Source organism: Egretta garzetta, unplaced genomic scaffold (genome assembly GCF_000687185.1).
Source record: "Egretta garzetta isolate BGI_Z169 unplaced genomic scaffold, ASM68718v1 scaffold145, whole genome shotgun sequence".
Classification (NCBI taxonomy): Eukaryota; Metazoa; Chordata; class Aves; order Pelecaniformes; family Ardeidae; genus Egretta; species Egretta garzetta.
In genome coordinates, this window is record NW_009259687.1 from 1653751 (window position 1) to 1669775 (window position 16025).

General features: G+C 53.7%; 1 protein-coding gene across 3 annotated transcripts in view; it reads right to left on the reverse strand.

Annotated features, from left to right (window-relative positions):
- Positions 1 to 16025, reverse strand: part of RNF220 (ring finger protein 220) — a 232688-nt gene that overhangs the window by 66527 nt on the left and 150136 nt on the right. For all 3 annotated transcript variants that reach the window (XM_009638821.2, XM_009638820.2, XM_035894249.1), the window contains one exon: positions 7299 to 7344. In XM_009638821.2, the coding sequence (XP_009637116.1) occupies positions 7299 to 7344 (46 nt within the window). The remainder of the gene's footprint in view (positions 1 to 7298; positions 7345 to 16025) is intronic.

Consider the following 16025-nt stretch of genomic DNA (forward strand, 5'->3'; position numbering starts at 1 on the left):
CCCCGCCCCCCCTCGGCCTGCCTCTGAGTGGGGCTATCGGGGCGAGAGCACCCTCCTCCCTCCCCGGTCCCCCCTCCCCTGGCAGACCACGGCTCCCAGCATCAAAGACGGAGCAAGGGCCTTGTGCAAGCGGCTGTGCAGCCTCATATTTCTCCCTCCCCTTTAAATCATCTCTCCATTGGGTAAAGGCACTCTCTGCGGAGGTTATAAACCCTGAGAGGATCAGCCTGAGCATTACACCTGGGGCAAGCTAAATAAAAAAAGGTCACCGGCGCTTTTTAAACATGGACAAAAAAGCAGTAAAATGTGTTTGGAAAAAAAAATCTGGCATTAAATCATGACTTTTTGCCTGGCTTGCCTCATTAAAAGTGGCCTTTTGGAAGGTAAAATTATCATTGTAAGTGATAAGATCTTTAAGAAAATAATTCACGGCTTCTTCACCCTTTAATATGATAGCCGCCACCGGCTAATTTTTTTCTTAATGGCAACGAGGCCATCAATCTTGTCCAAGCCATGTACTCCCTCCTTCCTCCTGCCCCTCCTGCCGTGCCGGGCAGCCATGGCCCCGCTTGGCGTTTCCTTCCCACCCCTCGGAGCACAGCGGTGCCGTGCCAAGGGGAAGAGACTTCTCTGGATGTACGGCTTTACCCACCCGCATCCCTGAATCCAGGCTCTCCCAGGGGATGCGGCACCATAGGAAGCAGAGCCCAGGTAAGCCTTGCTTCCGCTGCAAGGTTCACACCCTGGTAGCTCCCGACACCCTCCACAGACCATGCAATTCTGCAAATCTTTCAGCCATCTCATTGCAATTAGGAACAACGTGTAGTTTACATCTATAAATACAGGGGCAGGTTCGGCACGGATCGCACGCGCATCGCGCAGCTGGTGTGCCAGCTGCTGCACTCAGGGCGAGGGGAGGGGACGGGTGTCAGGGTGCAGCCGCCAGCCCGAGGAGATGGATGGAAATTGCAGGCGCGCGCCGCTGCCAGCCCTAAGCACTGCCTCTCGCCGGAGCCGGGGCAGGTGTCAGCGCTGGGAGAGCCCCGCCGGTGCCGCTGACATTCTGCTGCCTCCCAAGGCCGGTCATTTGAGAGTATTAAAGTGCTGGACTCCTGCTTTCTGATAGCCCTGGAAAAACACAGGGAGTCTATTTTTCTTAAACAATCCATCACAGCTGCTGTCAGCAGAACAAATACCCTAACCCCGCTTTTTATGTATCTATATGGCCTTTTTTTATTTTTTTTATTTTAGCACAAAGTGTTCCCTGCTTGATGCATTCAGCTTTAACTCTGCCGTCTAAATAGGTACTTATCACTTAACATGGAGGTGATGGCTTGACATGTTTTCTGTCTCCTGCCCTCCCCTCCACGGTAGGGAAGCCATCAAAGTGTTGCTAATAGCTGTTATCACTTGGGAACTGTAACCCGAAAGCAATGAGTGATACCAGGCCTTGCTGCGATTTTCCCCCTTAACTCTGCTAGCCATTTTTTATGTTATTGCGGGAGGATCCCTGACACAAAGATGCTACTATTAGAGCTGAGTTTCCTAGAAGCTTTCGGAGGGTCCGCATTTGCTCTCGGGAAAGTTAGAGGTAAAATTATCTAGTGGCTTTTAGCTGGCAGAGATAAAGGTGGGATGGAGCTGGGGATGAAAGGCTTAAATGTGAGAAGGGTGTGAATAGTGAACAGAAATAATGGTATCGGCAGCTTCTGGCCTTCGCTGAAGGATTCCAGTGGTCCGCAAGCAGAATAAGCTTGCAGAAATGTGAGCTACTGATTTATTTCTGTGCATGTACGGTCACACCTGGGATTGCAATCGAGCTCTGGCTCCTCTTGGGCAAGGCACCAGCTACACGGTGGGAAAAGGGGCCCCTTCCAGCAGAACTACCCATTGGGGTGGAGGGGGAAAGGGGTCTGGCCAAGGTCTGCTGGGATCTGCCAGCCTGGCTGGCTGTCCTCCGGGACCACATCCCTGCCCGCTCCTCCTGCCGAACACAGCGGTTTCCCCCGGACTAATGGGAGGGCACAGCTGTTCGGTCCAAGGGGAGCGAGGGGCTTTGTTTGTTCATGGGGTAATTTGTTTTATGGAATAAAACCTGGCAAAGATATTTTTTGGCTCTGGTATTTATCACCCCAGACTGGCAGGGAGCGCGTTCTGCCGACACTCATCCTAGGTTATTTCCCCTCCTTCACGTATCTGTGGGCTGTTCTCGTGTCCCTGGCTTGGCCATAGCTTTGCCACAATGCTCAGGTTTAGCTTTCTGATCTTTCCTTGTAAATCACAGCTACAGAGGGAGGGGGTGCAGACACGGTGAATGACTTCTCTCCCCCCCCCCCAGTGAGTCAGTGACACAGGAGAAGGAGCTAAAACCCCAGGGCCCTAACACCCGTCCTCTGTTCCTACCACCAGACATGATACGGAGAAGTTAAATGATTGTGCTAGAAATTTCATCTTGAGTGAGGCAGCTGGGAAGGGCTTAATACAGACATTCTGTCAAGGTTTAAGGCTCCAAATCTTGCTTGCTTCAAAGCTCTTTTTCCTTGGAGGGCTTTAGTGGTCAAATTTCCCTCTAGGTGCTGTAATTCTCTCTCAAACTTCTCGGTGAAGCTGTAAAATCATGGGGGTGGGTGGGGGAATCAAAGGGCTCTGGCACTGTGGCCTCATTCCCAGCTCTGCCGGAGGTCTCGGAGCAGCATGCTGGCCGCCTGCCTGCGGGCACCCTCCGAGGAGCTGGGCGCACACCTAAACGAACCAGCTGCAAGCATCCGCCGGGTGCGGGAGATGGATTTTGCTCCTGGCCACTTGCTTCGGTGTTTGTTTGCAGCAAGAGCCAATGTGCATGGGCTCGATCGTGAGTGGGAAAGACATTTTGCAGTCATGTATTAGGAACAGTGGTGGAAAAGGAATGGCCGAACCCGCCACGGGAGCTGGGATGCTTCACAGAGCCCAGCCCAGCCTCTTCCCCTTCAGCAGTTGATACCAGCACTTTCGGAGAGGTTATAAGAAAGTTTAGCAGATGCTGTTAGGTGACAAGTAACAGTCTGCAGATAATAACCTGAAATTTAGGGGTTGAGATCTCTCCGGGCAGAGGTGATATCCCACTTAGATGATAGCCCATGGACAGAGAGCTGGAGGCTGGGCAAGCAGTGGCAAAGAAATGCTCGTAGGAGGACCTGGGGATGCTGATGCTCAGAGTTGCTGCTGGCTGCTCAAGGAAGAGCAGGAACAGTCAGACTTAGACTATTCAATCACCTCACCAACATGGGTTCAACTCAACGTGTGCTCCTCCCCTGCACAATCCCTTGCAAGAGGCAGCCAAGGCAAGAGGGGAAATGAAACAGGAGAGTGTGAAACCCAGGAACAACGCCTGGGGGAACTGCATGCTGCTGGCAGCTACCTACAGACTCCTGGGCAGCCACGAGCCTGGACAGAGCCCGTGGTGTTGTCCGTATGCCTCTGCAAGGCATCCCTGATGCCCAGCCTGCCTGAAACTTGTCCTCTGGCCATGCTGGGGAGTGCTGCAGGGAAGCTCTGGGCGCACAGGGGGCTGGGGCATGGCTGGCTCGGACACACCTTCAGAAAGTGCCCTCCTGAGTGGCTCTGGTGTTGGGTTTCCCCATGGTGACTCAGGACAACAGTGAAAGCAACACCCAGCCCACACTGGTGAGCAGGACCATGGAGACGTGGTCTCTAGCTCAGCAAGAGCATGGACATCCTCCATCCCTTCCCATGGACATGACGCATCTGTTCCCACCAACATGAAAGCTTCCCCTTGGTGAAGAATTTCTTTTCCCACCCTTCCTCTTCCTCCTGGTGTCTTAGGCATGTCATCAGAGAAAGATGCTACGGATGTCCAGGACTCTTCTTGAAGTCCAATGCCTGAAGAAGACCTTTCCCAGAGCAGGGACACTGGTCATGCTTTCTTGCAAAGGAGACGGGCTTTCAGCATCTTTTTGTACCCCTGCCTTCTGCAAAGCACAGGCACGAGGCAGCCTGGCAGGAGCAAGCTGTTACCCTGAGCTGTGGGGCTCAGTGGGCTACCTGGCTCTCAGCAACGTGAAGATGAAGGCACCAAAGGCTATCACAAGCCATGGGGTGAGCATCCAAGCTTTCAATCAGGGACAGAAACTGCAGCTGGAAGGAGACGGTGCTGTTCCCCCTGTTGTCTGCAGGCCATGGGACTTTCCGAAGACACGAAGCAGCTATCTCAGGCCCTTCTCCCCAGCCAGAGGCTGGCAGAGCCCAGCTTGCTGTCACCAGCTTTCCTAAGTAAGTGGCAGTGAGGGTTGGATAGAAATCTCATCCTGAGGCTCACTGCACAGGTTTGTCATCTGCTTGTTCAAGTGGCTTGTCCATGCTGGCATGCCACCATCGACTGGGCTTGGTCACTAGCAGAAAGCAAGCGAGGACCCTGAATGCTGTGGAGCTATTTGGTGCTCAGCACTGCCCTCCAAGCTGCCTTCGCAGAGAGGGAGGCCAGGCAGCGAGCAGACATGTTCATGTTGGCCGGAGCCCCCCAGCTCACAGCCCTGGCTTGGCCGTCACTGCCTCCGTCGGCTCCGATAATAGGAGAACCTGATACAATAATCCTGCATTCATCGCGTCCCATGTTGAGTGATTGGATTTTCTTTGACATATTGCCATGAAAATTGACCCAGTGCAGTGAGTGACAGCTCTTCAGGGGCAGGAAAGCAGCGAGTGAGGAATATGCATTTACATCTGGGCTTTTAATGCCAGGAGAGATGTTTGCTGGGGCAACGGTGGGGGAGGGATGGGAGCAGAGCCAGGAGAGAGAGCATGGGGGGAGTTAAATCCCCTGCCCCCAGCTGCACCCCAGGAGGAGCCTTAAGCCAGCACAGAAGCAGCGACAGCCCACGATAGTATGTGCAAAGGCCCTAAATGAGTCCTAAAGTGGTCTTAAACCCACTGGTGACCACAAAGGTAGCACCAGTGTGGAACCAGCCTGCCCCTGCCTGTGCTGCCAGGGGATGCTCCCAATGGATGGGGAGGTGCAGCCCCTTTCTCCCGCTGCTGAGCTGCTGGAGCTGCTGGCCCTGTTGTCAGCAGCAGGAGAAGGACCGGCCAGGAAACCTCATGGCAGTCCATGTGGCTCCTTCCACCAGTGCCCAGGATGGGAAGCGTGACACGGCACAGGTCCCAGCTCTTCCCAGGTGGTGCCTGCCAGACCTCCAGTGATGCCTGGGCGTGGGCTGCAAGCCCACCCGGGGGGCCTGTCCCCCATCCCTTTGCCTGGGACACCTGTTAAGGGTGGCCTGGAGGCCCAGCTTTGCCCCCAGAAGGACTTTCTTGGAGGGATTTCGCATCCTGATGGGCTATTCCCACCCCATGTTGCAGATGCTCAGTGGGCACAAAGGGAAAAAGCAGCCTTCATCTCCCCACCACCCTCCTCCTCAATCCCATGCGTTTACAAAGGAGCCTTTAATACCAAGCTCAGGTGAAGGTGACAGCGTGTGCCTTCCCATGCCACACAGGACTTGTCTCCCAGCAAAAGCCACCTAGAAATAATGAATCCTCCTGGGCTGAGAGGCTTTCAAACTCTCTGAGAAGGGAATGAAAGATTTCCTGATTTCACCCTCTCCCTCCCTGCTCTCCTGGCTTCTTGAAGTTAATGTTCTTAGTCCCAGATGTGACGGGCAAAGGGAAAAGATCCATGTGGTGACAGGGGACGATTGATCTCTTTTACATAGAACGACGCTCCAGTCCCAGTTTAATCCCCTCGCTCAAGGCAAATGGGATTCTTTGTCAATGGAAACTTCAAAAGCCCGGCCCTGCCATGAGATGGACCTTCTTCTTTATCTGGTCTCTGTCAGTCACTTGCTGCGTTTCCCTCCAAACAGCTAATCTGTCTTCCTAGCCGTCCTTCTCCCTCGCAGGCGATGTGTTTGGGACCGTTGAGTTATCTACACTCAGACCTGACATGGAGGGAAAGGGAAGCCCACAGAGCCGAGCCGCTTTCATTCTGTGGGGGCCCTTTCCAGCTCCTTCGAGACATCCCAAGGCAGCCTCACACTCTGTGGATTATCAATGGTGGATATGCTTTCTGCATCGGGGATTGCTTTCTGCCCTGCTTGTATTTCGTGGGAGAAATGGTCAGGTCTCCCCCCAGTCTCCCCTGGGACAGGGCATGGGAGACAAGGATAGTCACACAGGAGATGGGAATGCTAAAGGTGTGGAACATTATGGAGTTTTTATTTTTATCTTTATTTTCCCTTGTGGGGTTTGGGAAATTGATTACCACAATCTTTATTTTCCCTTGTGGGGTTTGGGAAATTGCTGGGTTGACCTGGGAGGTGTCCCTGCCTGCCAGGAACGGGGGTCAGCACAGTGGCTCCCCAGCCCCTCAGCTGGTGGAGCAGACAAGGTGTTTACATCCTTGGCAAGACACCCAGCCCCAAGGGGACAAAATGTCAGTCTCCATTTCTGACATCACATGCCAAAAATGACCTGAAACTTCCAGGAAAAAAAGGGAGAGTGAGACCTGAAGTTGATTCTATTAAAACAAGCCCAAAGACATCTCCCAGAAGAGATGCTCTGCACCTTCCTGGAAACCAGGAGCCTCCCTGCCTTGGACTGTGTCACTGGAAGTGCAGGAGAGCCTGGACCAGTTGCCTTTGCCGGCCTTGAGGGGCACAGCATGGTTTTCAGAGGCTGTGCAACGCCCAGCTGCCCTGCAGTGTTCCCTGCCACCCACTTGCCTGCCCAAGCTCTGGTCCTTCCCACCACCATGTCATGCAAAGTCCAGCTAACAGTAACGCTAATTAGTAAATGATGCCCTTTGCAGTGATGTGACGCTCCCTGCATTTTGTATTTTTGCATTCTGAGCCAAGGGGACGGGAGGTGGGCCCTGGGGAGGGGGATGCTCCTCGGGTGTGCTTCACTCCCCCTGAGGCAGTCCTGCTCCCCTCTTCCAAAGCTGGCATATGGCTCTGGCTCCAGGAGCTCCCGCACATGATTTCCCTGGCTGAGCTCAGCCTGCGTGTGATCAGCTCTCATTAGCTGTCATTAGACACAATCTGGAGTCCTGGAGCTTGCCGGGTCCTTCAGCTCCACCATCCCTCGGCTGCATGGGGAACAAGAGAGCCCCTGTGGGGACGTGACCGCTCCAGCCCAGTGGGTGAATGGGGACAGCAGCATCCCCCAGTGCTGGCTGGCCCCCAGGGCACGGCCACCTTCCTGGAGGACACCAAGTAGTGGGACAGGGAGTGGGCTGGGAAGGTGAGGGGGTGTAAAGAGCATCCCTTGGGGGTGGGAAGGTGTGCCGAGTTGTGCTCACTTACCTTGGGGGTGCCTGCTGCCATGGCATCCTTCAGGATGGAGCTCTTGCTGCCAAGAGAGAAGAGAACGGGGTCAGAGACACAAAACTGCTGCGGTGGGCAAGGGGGGGGAGCGCTTTGAGGGATCTCATGAGGTCAAATAGCAAAGCGCATGGCTCCCCTTCCCTGGACTGACTCGAGCCTCCTCGCCCTGGCCGGAGGGGCATGGAAAGGAGGGCAGTGCCAATTATTTCTCCAGCTGGAATAAAATGGTCCTACGAGCGGAAGCCCCCAAACCTGGATACCCAATGCAGAGTCAAATCATGACTCTCCCCCTCCTCGGGGCCTTGCACAGCTCCTCTCCCAGCCCTGGGGAAAAGCGGGGAGCGAGCCTGCAGGGTCGCTGGGAAGAAAGCCAAGGAGAGGGGAGCAGAGCTGGCAAGTCCTGCATAGGGTCAGGCACAATGAAAAAAAAGGAGGGAAGGAAAGAGAAGGGGATTAAATCAGCGTAAGAGCAAGGGAAAGAAGATCCCCTCTGCTCCAGCTGCGCCTTGGAGGCAGCAGCTCTGCTGGAGGCTGGAGTGATTTGTTAATTCAGCTTGTTCCCCATTTAGCAGGGAAGGAGGGCCCCGCCACAGTGCTCCTCCTCGCCTGCCCTCGCCAGCGGGAGAGGCTATAGATTTAATAACACCTTCCCCCCTCCAGACAGGTTAAACTTGAAACAATTACATATCAAAGCCGACATGGCGGGGAGGCCTCCACTGTAATTTTTTGGTTATTAAAGTAATCTCTCTCATGTAAATTCTCCTGCTAACATGCCGCAAACAGCATTAGGAAATAAATTATTTCCCCATGATTCGATTTGTCAATGCAAAGCACCTGCAGCAGGCAAAAGGCTCTTGAAATATGTTGCCAAGCCCAGTGCCTGTGCTTGTAAGTGCACGCTGGTGGGGTGGCTGGCTCCCAGCTCCCCATAGCCCTGGGGAGATGATGGATGGGTGGGTGGAGGGGGGAGGTTAGCGGGGGGAGGCGGAGGTTGGGGAAGGGGGGGGGAACGGAATTGTGTTTAATAACAAAATTTGTATGCAAGCCTGCATCCCAGGCTAAGGATGAGTGATCGGCAGCCAGAAAGTATTAAAAAGCCTCGCTAAACAGATGCTGACAATAGAACAAGACATATCAAATCAGATCTACTTCAGAAACATTAATATACACACGCACACATGCTCGCCTGCGCGCGCGCGCCCGGCTCCGCACACCCGCGCTCCTTTCTTCTCAATCACAGCAATATGGGAGACATCAATAAATTTTTATGAGACTTTTAGAAGATCAACATGGTACTAGATGTGACAAAAAAGCAATGTGCCTGTCATGTTCGCTTTGTCGGGGACACTTTAGCCCCAGATGCCGAGCTGCAGTGGCAGCGGGGAGAAATTGAATTTGGCTGGCTTTAATCTGCCTTGATTTGGCAGATGGCTGGGTGTTATGAAATGAGCAGGGATGGAGGAAGGTGTTTTCTCCTGGGGCTACGGCCCCCCTCCTCTCCCAGTGCCACCGCCCTCGCCCCCCACCCCAAAACACGGGGAAACATGCTGTTACCCATTGCCATCAGGTCACCCCAAACACCGCAGCTCCGCTCTGGAGCAAGTAGCTGCGGTTCCCGGGGACCACCGATGGATGGGCGGGGGCATCGCCTCCCTCGCAGCCCCCCGCCCCTGAGGGGTTTTGCTGCTGGGGGGCGCAGGAAGCCCCCCGTACCCCAGCTCTGCCCCTCCTGCTCTCGGGAGGCGGTGGGGAGCAGGGTCGGTCCCGCTGCCCTGGGCTCTCCCAGGTGCAGCCCTGGCACCACCTCCAGCCTGCGCCCCAACCCTGCCATGGGCAGGATTTCCACCCCCTCCCCATCTCCAGTGCAGCCTTGAGTTTCTCAACTGCCCAAAGTGTGAAACAACTTTTTTTTTGCCTTTTATAATCCAAATGTCAGGTTAAAAAAACAACTCATTTCCTCCTTTTTCTTGTTAAAGGTGTTTAAAATTATTCCTTTTGGAGGGAAGGAGGAAGAATCTCATTAATTCCTCCCAGAAGTGGTGTTAGTGCCAGGAAACTGCAGTTTTCAGGATGAGAATCTCTCTGGTCGGCCGAAAGGCCAAGCCTCTGCCATTGGGACTGACGGGGAAGGGAACCGATTTAAATAAACTCTGCCAAGTTATTTTATTCTTCATTTGGAAGATTATTAAGAACCACCCCGCTCCTTGCAATTTAGCCCCACTCTATTGCTAATAAGAGTTTGCAATTTAAAAAAAATTATTTCCAGAGACAAGTCAGGAATGGGTGCGAGCCCTGGTCATCCAAGTCACAAGACCCTGCAATTTAAGGGTGCTTTCCTTTGCCCCGCTAACCAACCCCCTGAATTACGGTGCCTGCACCCCCCGTGCCTCTGAAGGATGCTGGCAGCGGGCTGAGAATCGAAAGGCCATCAGCAAAGAGAAGCCTTCCCCTCCATAAACACCACAGACAAATTAAAAATGGTAAAAGGGAAATAAAGACCTTTAAAGTTCAAACACTTTTCGGTGCCTTTTAAAGTTTTTTCGCTCTAGGCCCTTGCAGAGAGCACAATCTTTGGAGACCTTGGGATTCTCTTTAATCACCCAGCCAGGCTGCACTGGTCTGAAATGATTACACATTTACATAGTAATAACCCCAACACTCCCCACATTATTTCATGGCTAGCATATTTCCACTCGGCGAGTGATCCATGTGTTTTAAATTATAACCTGTACATAGGAAATTAGTTACTAAGTACGATATTCACGGGCTTGTCTGACACTTCTAATTAAGGTGATTTACACAGAATTATCCTACGAAATAAAAAAATGGTGTTTTGCTAGCTAATAAAATATAATTACTACCCACTTTTATAAGTTACAGTTAGTTTTAATCTATTTGGGGAATTGTTTATCTAGTTCATTACAGCAAAACAACTTCTTTCCCTTTTAGGCAACCCCCACAAAGTACCAAAGACGACAAGAAATGCCCTGGAAAGACCCAGCCATTTGGGCAGCCTGCTTCTCTCTCTCCCCAAGACTTTGCATTTCCAAGCGACAGGAGGCTGCTTCCTTGCTGGTTCCCCTTTTCAGGGTTGCAGCACCAGTTCTGGCAGCGCATTCATGCATCCCCACACATTTGGGTGCCCTGAGCTTCTGCGGGGGCAAAATAAGGTCCCTGCTCTGGTGCTGTTGGAAGGCTCTGCCCAGCCCTGCAGCTGTGTCACCCGTTAGCGTTGACGGGATCAGCACGGCCAAGTCCCCATGCACCCCAGGGTGCTCCCTGAGGACCCATTGCTCTATATTAAGGCTTTAAGAGGAACATTTACTCTCAGCAAGGCCCTCCACAATGAAAGCAAGACTCAGGCTGTACCACAGACACACAGATGTCTTTTAACACTAGGCAGGGATTTGGTTAAGAGCATCCTCAGATGCAACTGGGAATCCCCTGGCATCTCCCAGAGAGAGTCCCAAGGGGCTGTTCAGACCCAGCGCTTCAGTCATGGTGTCCCAAAGGGGAGCTCAGCACACCGAATACGTGCCCTCCTCACCTGCAGTCTTGGGGTTTATCTACCCCTGCCATGGTTGCCATTAGACACCATGACCTTTGGGTTTATTTATTTTTTTTTGTTATGGCCCTGCCTTTTGGGATGTGCTTGCCATAGGGGAAAAAAAAAAGCAATATGCAGGGAGTGGTGCCTTATCATATCCATGAACAGGAGCTGCCGTTTCCCATGTGGAGAACCCAGGGCATGAGGTGAACGCTAAGTGATCTGATTGCATTTTACCACATGCAAGGTGGTATTTCTCCTTCTCCTTTAAGCCTTTGCTCTTGCAAGCTGTTGTAGAAATCTCAGCTTTCCTCCAAAAGAAGTTTCCTGGGTGCCGAGTCAGGAGACAAGCAGAAGCCCTGGGAGATGCCTTCTCAGCCGCCGGGCAGAGGACCGGGACCCGGGCTGTGCTGCTGGCAGCCAGAGCCCACGGGAGGCAGGCAGGGCTCTTGCTGAGCCCCCAGCCCAGGCAGAAGCCTGGTGCCAGGCACCCACACCAGGGCAGCAGGGCAGGAACCCTCCTCCTCCTCCACGCTCATGAGAGCACACACACACGCCCGGGCATCACCGCATCATCCTGAGGCAAGGCTTGGAAAGCTGTTGTAGTTATAGCTACCGCTCAAATATTTGCCAGTGTAAGGAGACCAAGAGATAGAGATGTGCTCAGAGGGACAATTTGGGCACAGAGGGGTGACAGGACTTGCTTGAAGTCTCAGCGCAGCAATGACAGGGCCAGGAACAGCCCTGACACCGTGCTTCAGCCTACCGCAGCTGCTTGGGCTCCCCAAGCATGTTCAAACCTGATTTCTGCAGAGCCCCCACCCAGGGCAAGGCAGGGCTTATGAAGAGCATCCGTCAAGGAAGGGCTGAGCTCCGTACTCGGCATGGCAGCCCCCCCCCGGCCATACTCCCCACACGTAATTAATAACAACTACAAGAGAAGTTCCTTGAGCATGGGCAGCTACAGTTGTTTGTGCTCATCCCTTCATGACATTGCAGTCAGAAGAGTTTAAAGAGGTGGTAAGAGGGCTGCTGCTGTGCAGCTGGTGGCTTCCAGCTCTGCAACTCGTCCATGGAACAGCTCTCAGCAGCCCCCTGAGTTCGATGGGCGCCAGCCAGAGCGTGTGCAGCTCCCACATAAGATCCTGCAAAGCCAAAAGGTTTCTACAAGCTGTGGCTAACTGATGTATTTCTTTAAAAAAAAAAAAAGAAAATCTGGTGGAAACAATTTCTTTTCAGCTGCAGGACTTGCGGCTCAAACGCACAGCCTTGGGATGGGAGCCCCGGCAGCGGAGCAAGCTGCCAGCAGAGCCGTGCGGGTGGGAACACCCACTGTAAATAAGCAGTCGCCGGGTAGAGAGGGAATTGGATTTTTGTGAGTGCCAGTTTAAATAAGTGGAAGCGTCACTTGAAGCCTAAATAAGGAAATGGGAGTTTGATTTTTTTTTTTTTTTAAACTACAGGAGGCCAAATCCTCACCTAGCTGCAGGTGACAGCCCCTGGCGCGGCCAGGCATGATCCATGCCTCGGGGGAAGCATGCCAGGATTTTTAAGCTGCCGTGGCTCTGCTTGCAACACCTCCTCCAAGTGCTGCTTAGATCTCCTGCATCCGATGACAGGGAAAGGGGCCAAGTGATGGTAAAAATTGCCAAAGATGCTGGAGTCAGGACTAGAAACGCTCTGCACCTACAGCCCCAGCTGTGCTTCCCAGATGCTCCCCCAGTCGGTATTTGTGAGACCTCAGTGCCCCACACAGCCAGCTGTGACAAACGTGACCCCACAGGGCAGCCACCCGCCTCCCCCAAAGAGATGATGCTGCAGCAGAAATGCAGCAGGATCATAAACCACTGTGGCATGACCACGCTAAAATCCCCTATTTGCTCTGTCCCATTCGCACCCCCGGCTCTTTCTCCCCTGCCGGGGTATCTCTTTATCAACCCCTGGCACCCCATACACCTGCTGGGACCCCTGCTCAGGGCGGGCGGCAGATTTCTGGGTGAGGATGCGGTGGTACACGTGTGTGGGGTGAAGCAGGAGGCCGGGGTGGGAGGGTCATTTCATTTCTCTCCCACTATATGAAAAGGAGGTGGCTGGAAAAATAAAGAGAAAAGTCAGAGGGAAAGGTCATGCATTAGATTGATCTGGGGGGCTCTTTGCTACCGTGGCTGTAATGACTGTTTAATTATTCCCAGCTCATGTGGCAGTTCAGAAGAGGCTCCGCAGAAGGCATGCATCGCTTCAGGGCAAATAACTGACCGAAGATTTATTTCTCACCCTTAGGTTTCCATGCATCCCTTTCCAGGGCTCCTGCTGCCCTGGGAGTCAACGGCAGAGGAGGCTTTGCCTGCTGACGTCCCAACCCCCAGCCTGCAAATCATGCCCTGGGGTCAGGGAATGGGCTGTGGGTACCGTGGGTCCGAAGGCACTTCAAGGAGCGTTCAGAGCACTTTCAGGGCATTGCATGAGCGAGGGCATACATGACCCACAGATTTTCTCACCCGCTGTGCTACCCTGGAAGCCCTGACCCATGCGAAGTGCTCTCACCCACGGATTAGGGGCAGCACGCAGCTGCTCTGCCTCCCCTTGGGGTCTGCCACGGGGGGGAGAGGCATGGGGCATCCCTAAGCAGGACGGGCAGCTGCATGGCTTGTGCTCTCTCTGCTGGAGAAGCTGTGGATGAAGGGACCAGGCTGCTGTCACTGCCACCCTCTGAGTGCATGGGGGGAAGCTGGAGGGTCTCTCTTCCCTTTCTGTCCATGATTAATCTGCCACAGAGAGGGGCAGGGACACAAATCAGAGGGGGGATGAAAGAGGATAAATCCACAGTATCAGCAGCACCACATTTGCTAGATAATAAACAGACTCCTCTCCTCGTAAATTTCCCTCCATTCCCCCATGGTTCCCCGCCACTGACGCTGGCAGACATGGAGCTGGGCTGATCCTGGCCTTTCTGGTGTCCTGGCCGGTGGGGAGAGCCACAGCTCTGCCAGGGAAGCCTGGGGTCCTCCATCCGGGCTGGCACCCTTCACCCCCTGCACACACTGGGGTGTAGCGGGGGGCTGCAGGATGGCACAGCGAAGCCCCATCCAAGCTCATGGGCTTTTGGGGGTGCACAGGGTGCCTGAGCTGGCTGCCATGAGGCGATCCATACCAGCTCGTGAAGTGGGTGGGAGAAGCACTAGAGACACCAGGCTCTCTCTTGATTTACTCAGTCCCCCCAGGTGTGGCTTCTTTTCTCTCCGTGACCCGGCACAATGCTTGCTTACTCCTCATTTCAGCAACAGCCGGCTCACCTACTTCTCCACACCCCACATGGGAACGTGACCCTGTTAACTGCCCTGTGGTGGCAGGCAGCCCTGTGCCCTGCTCAGGAAGAGGCTGACACTTCCAGGCGGGTTTCTCCAGCGACAGAGTGTGTTTGATTTAAATCCAGCAGGAGTCACACTGCTGGAGTCAGCTTCAGGTGATGCCACTTCCCACACACCTGGAGATGCATCTGTGCCTTGAATCTGGAAACCCACGACTGTGGGGCTGAGGTCCCACGCTGAACACCTCTGCTATGGGGTGGCATGGGATGCCCTGCTGCCACTGCCGTGGGGCAGGACCTGCTCGCTGGGGGGCTCAGGGCAGAGCTGGATGTGAATGATCCCTCCCGTGCTTCAGCCCCCGGAGCAAAGCGGCATCCCCCAAGCAGCGGCCCTACCCCAGCAGCCTGGTTTTGCTGGGGAACGTTGGCTATGGGACAAGCCCTGGATGCTGCACGTGCTGCGGGAAGCGGCTGTTTGGGTACCCGGGTGCTCCGTGCTGGGGTCGGGGCTCTCCCTGGAGCAGCTCAGCTTGGCAGCTCCTGCATCCCGGGACCAGCACACGGGAAGAGCATTGGGGAGACATCACAGGTAATGAACTGCTGGGCTGAACACCTTGGGGGGTGCCAGGGCCCTTTGGGAAAGCCCCGGGGAGCTCCACGGGCTGGGGAGAGGGTGCTGCAGGGGAGGTACCCAGTCCTGCCTCGCAAAGCTCTGTCAGGCACTTAATAGTACCTGTCCCCACCATCTCCCCGGCCTGGATTTATGCCTTGAGGGGTCACCTCTGGCGAGACTCTAATAACATGACTTTATTAGCTTTCTTGTTCCTTCTTTAAGATACAGTAGCAAGGGGGGAGGAGGGCAGCGGCACCTCGGGAAGGAGCGGGGGGCGTATGGGTGGGAAGCAGCTGCCCTCGCGATTCCCCTTCTTGGTGACAAGGGGGAGAGGGAGAAAAATGATGCTCCCTTGAAATTTATCATGCACCCAATTACAATGTTAATTGGCAAGTCCCAGAAATCAATTAATTCGCAAATTTTTTTCAATTAAAAATTAAGATAAATCATAAAATGTTATTAAGCAAAGGCCAAACTCCGTGAACTTTTTTTTTTGTAGGCATCTGGATTTTTTTTTAATTTAAATAAAAAAAAGAGCTGTGTTGCCAAAGCCCGATGCCCTTGAGTGCCTTTGCTGAAGCGCAGGGGGCTGTCATCAGCAGGACTGGGCTGAAGACAGATAAAAAAATATCGACCAGTCGGACACACTGCTTCTGCTTTATTGATCAGGCGGGAATTTAACTTGCTGTGCATATCCACCGTGTCAGCAAGGGCCACGGGCGAAATTAAAAGTACTTGGCTTGGAGATGTCGCCTTGATACCGGGGGGTGGGGAGAAAGGGAGGGAGGGGGAAGAAGAGGGGGAGGAAGGGAAGAAAGGAAAAGAAGGTGGAAAAAGAAGAGGGGAAAAGAAGGAAGAAAGAAGACAGAAGTTGAGGAGCAGTAGGTTGCAATGCCTGCTTTTCCCCGGCTGCAATCTTGCTTGTTGGCCAGCGCTCCTTGCCCTCTCAGGTGTCTACCTCATGCAAGGAAGGGAATCGGCACGTATTTCAACGGGGCTTTGCAAAAGAAACCCTTCTCACTCAAAACCATCTCTAATCTCAGTCACTCAGCGCCTGGGGGACCTGCAGTGTTCGCTGCACAAGAAGTCTGGGGAAGTACCTGGCCATCAAGTTAAAGTCCTCAGGCATAAATCGAGGAGACCTGAGGCAAGAGCCGTGACCCTGATGTGACACATGACAACAGAGCTAATTCAGGTTTTACACACTCTATTTATCCTGCTGGGCCTGGCAGTGCGGCT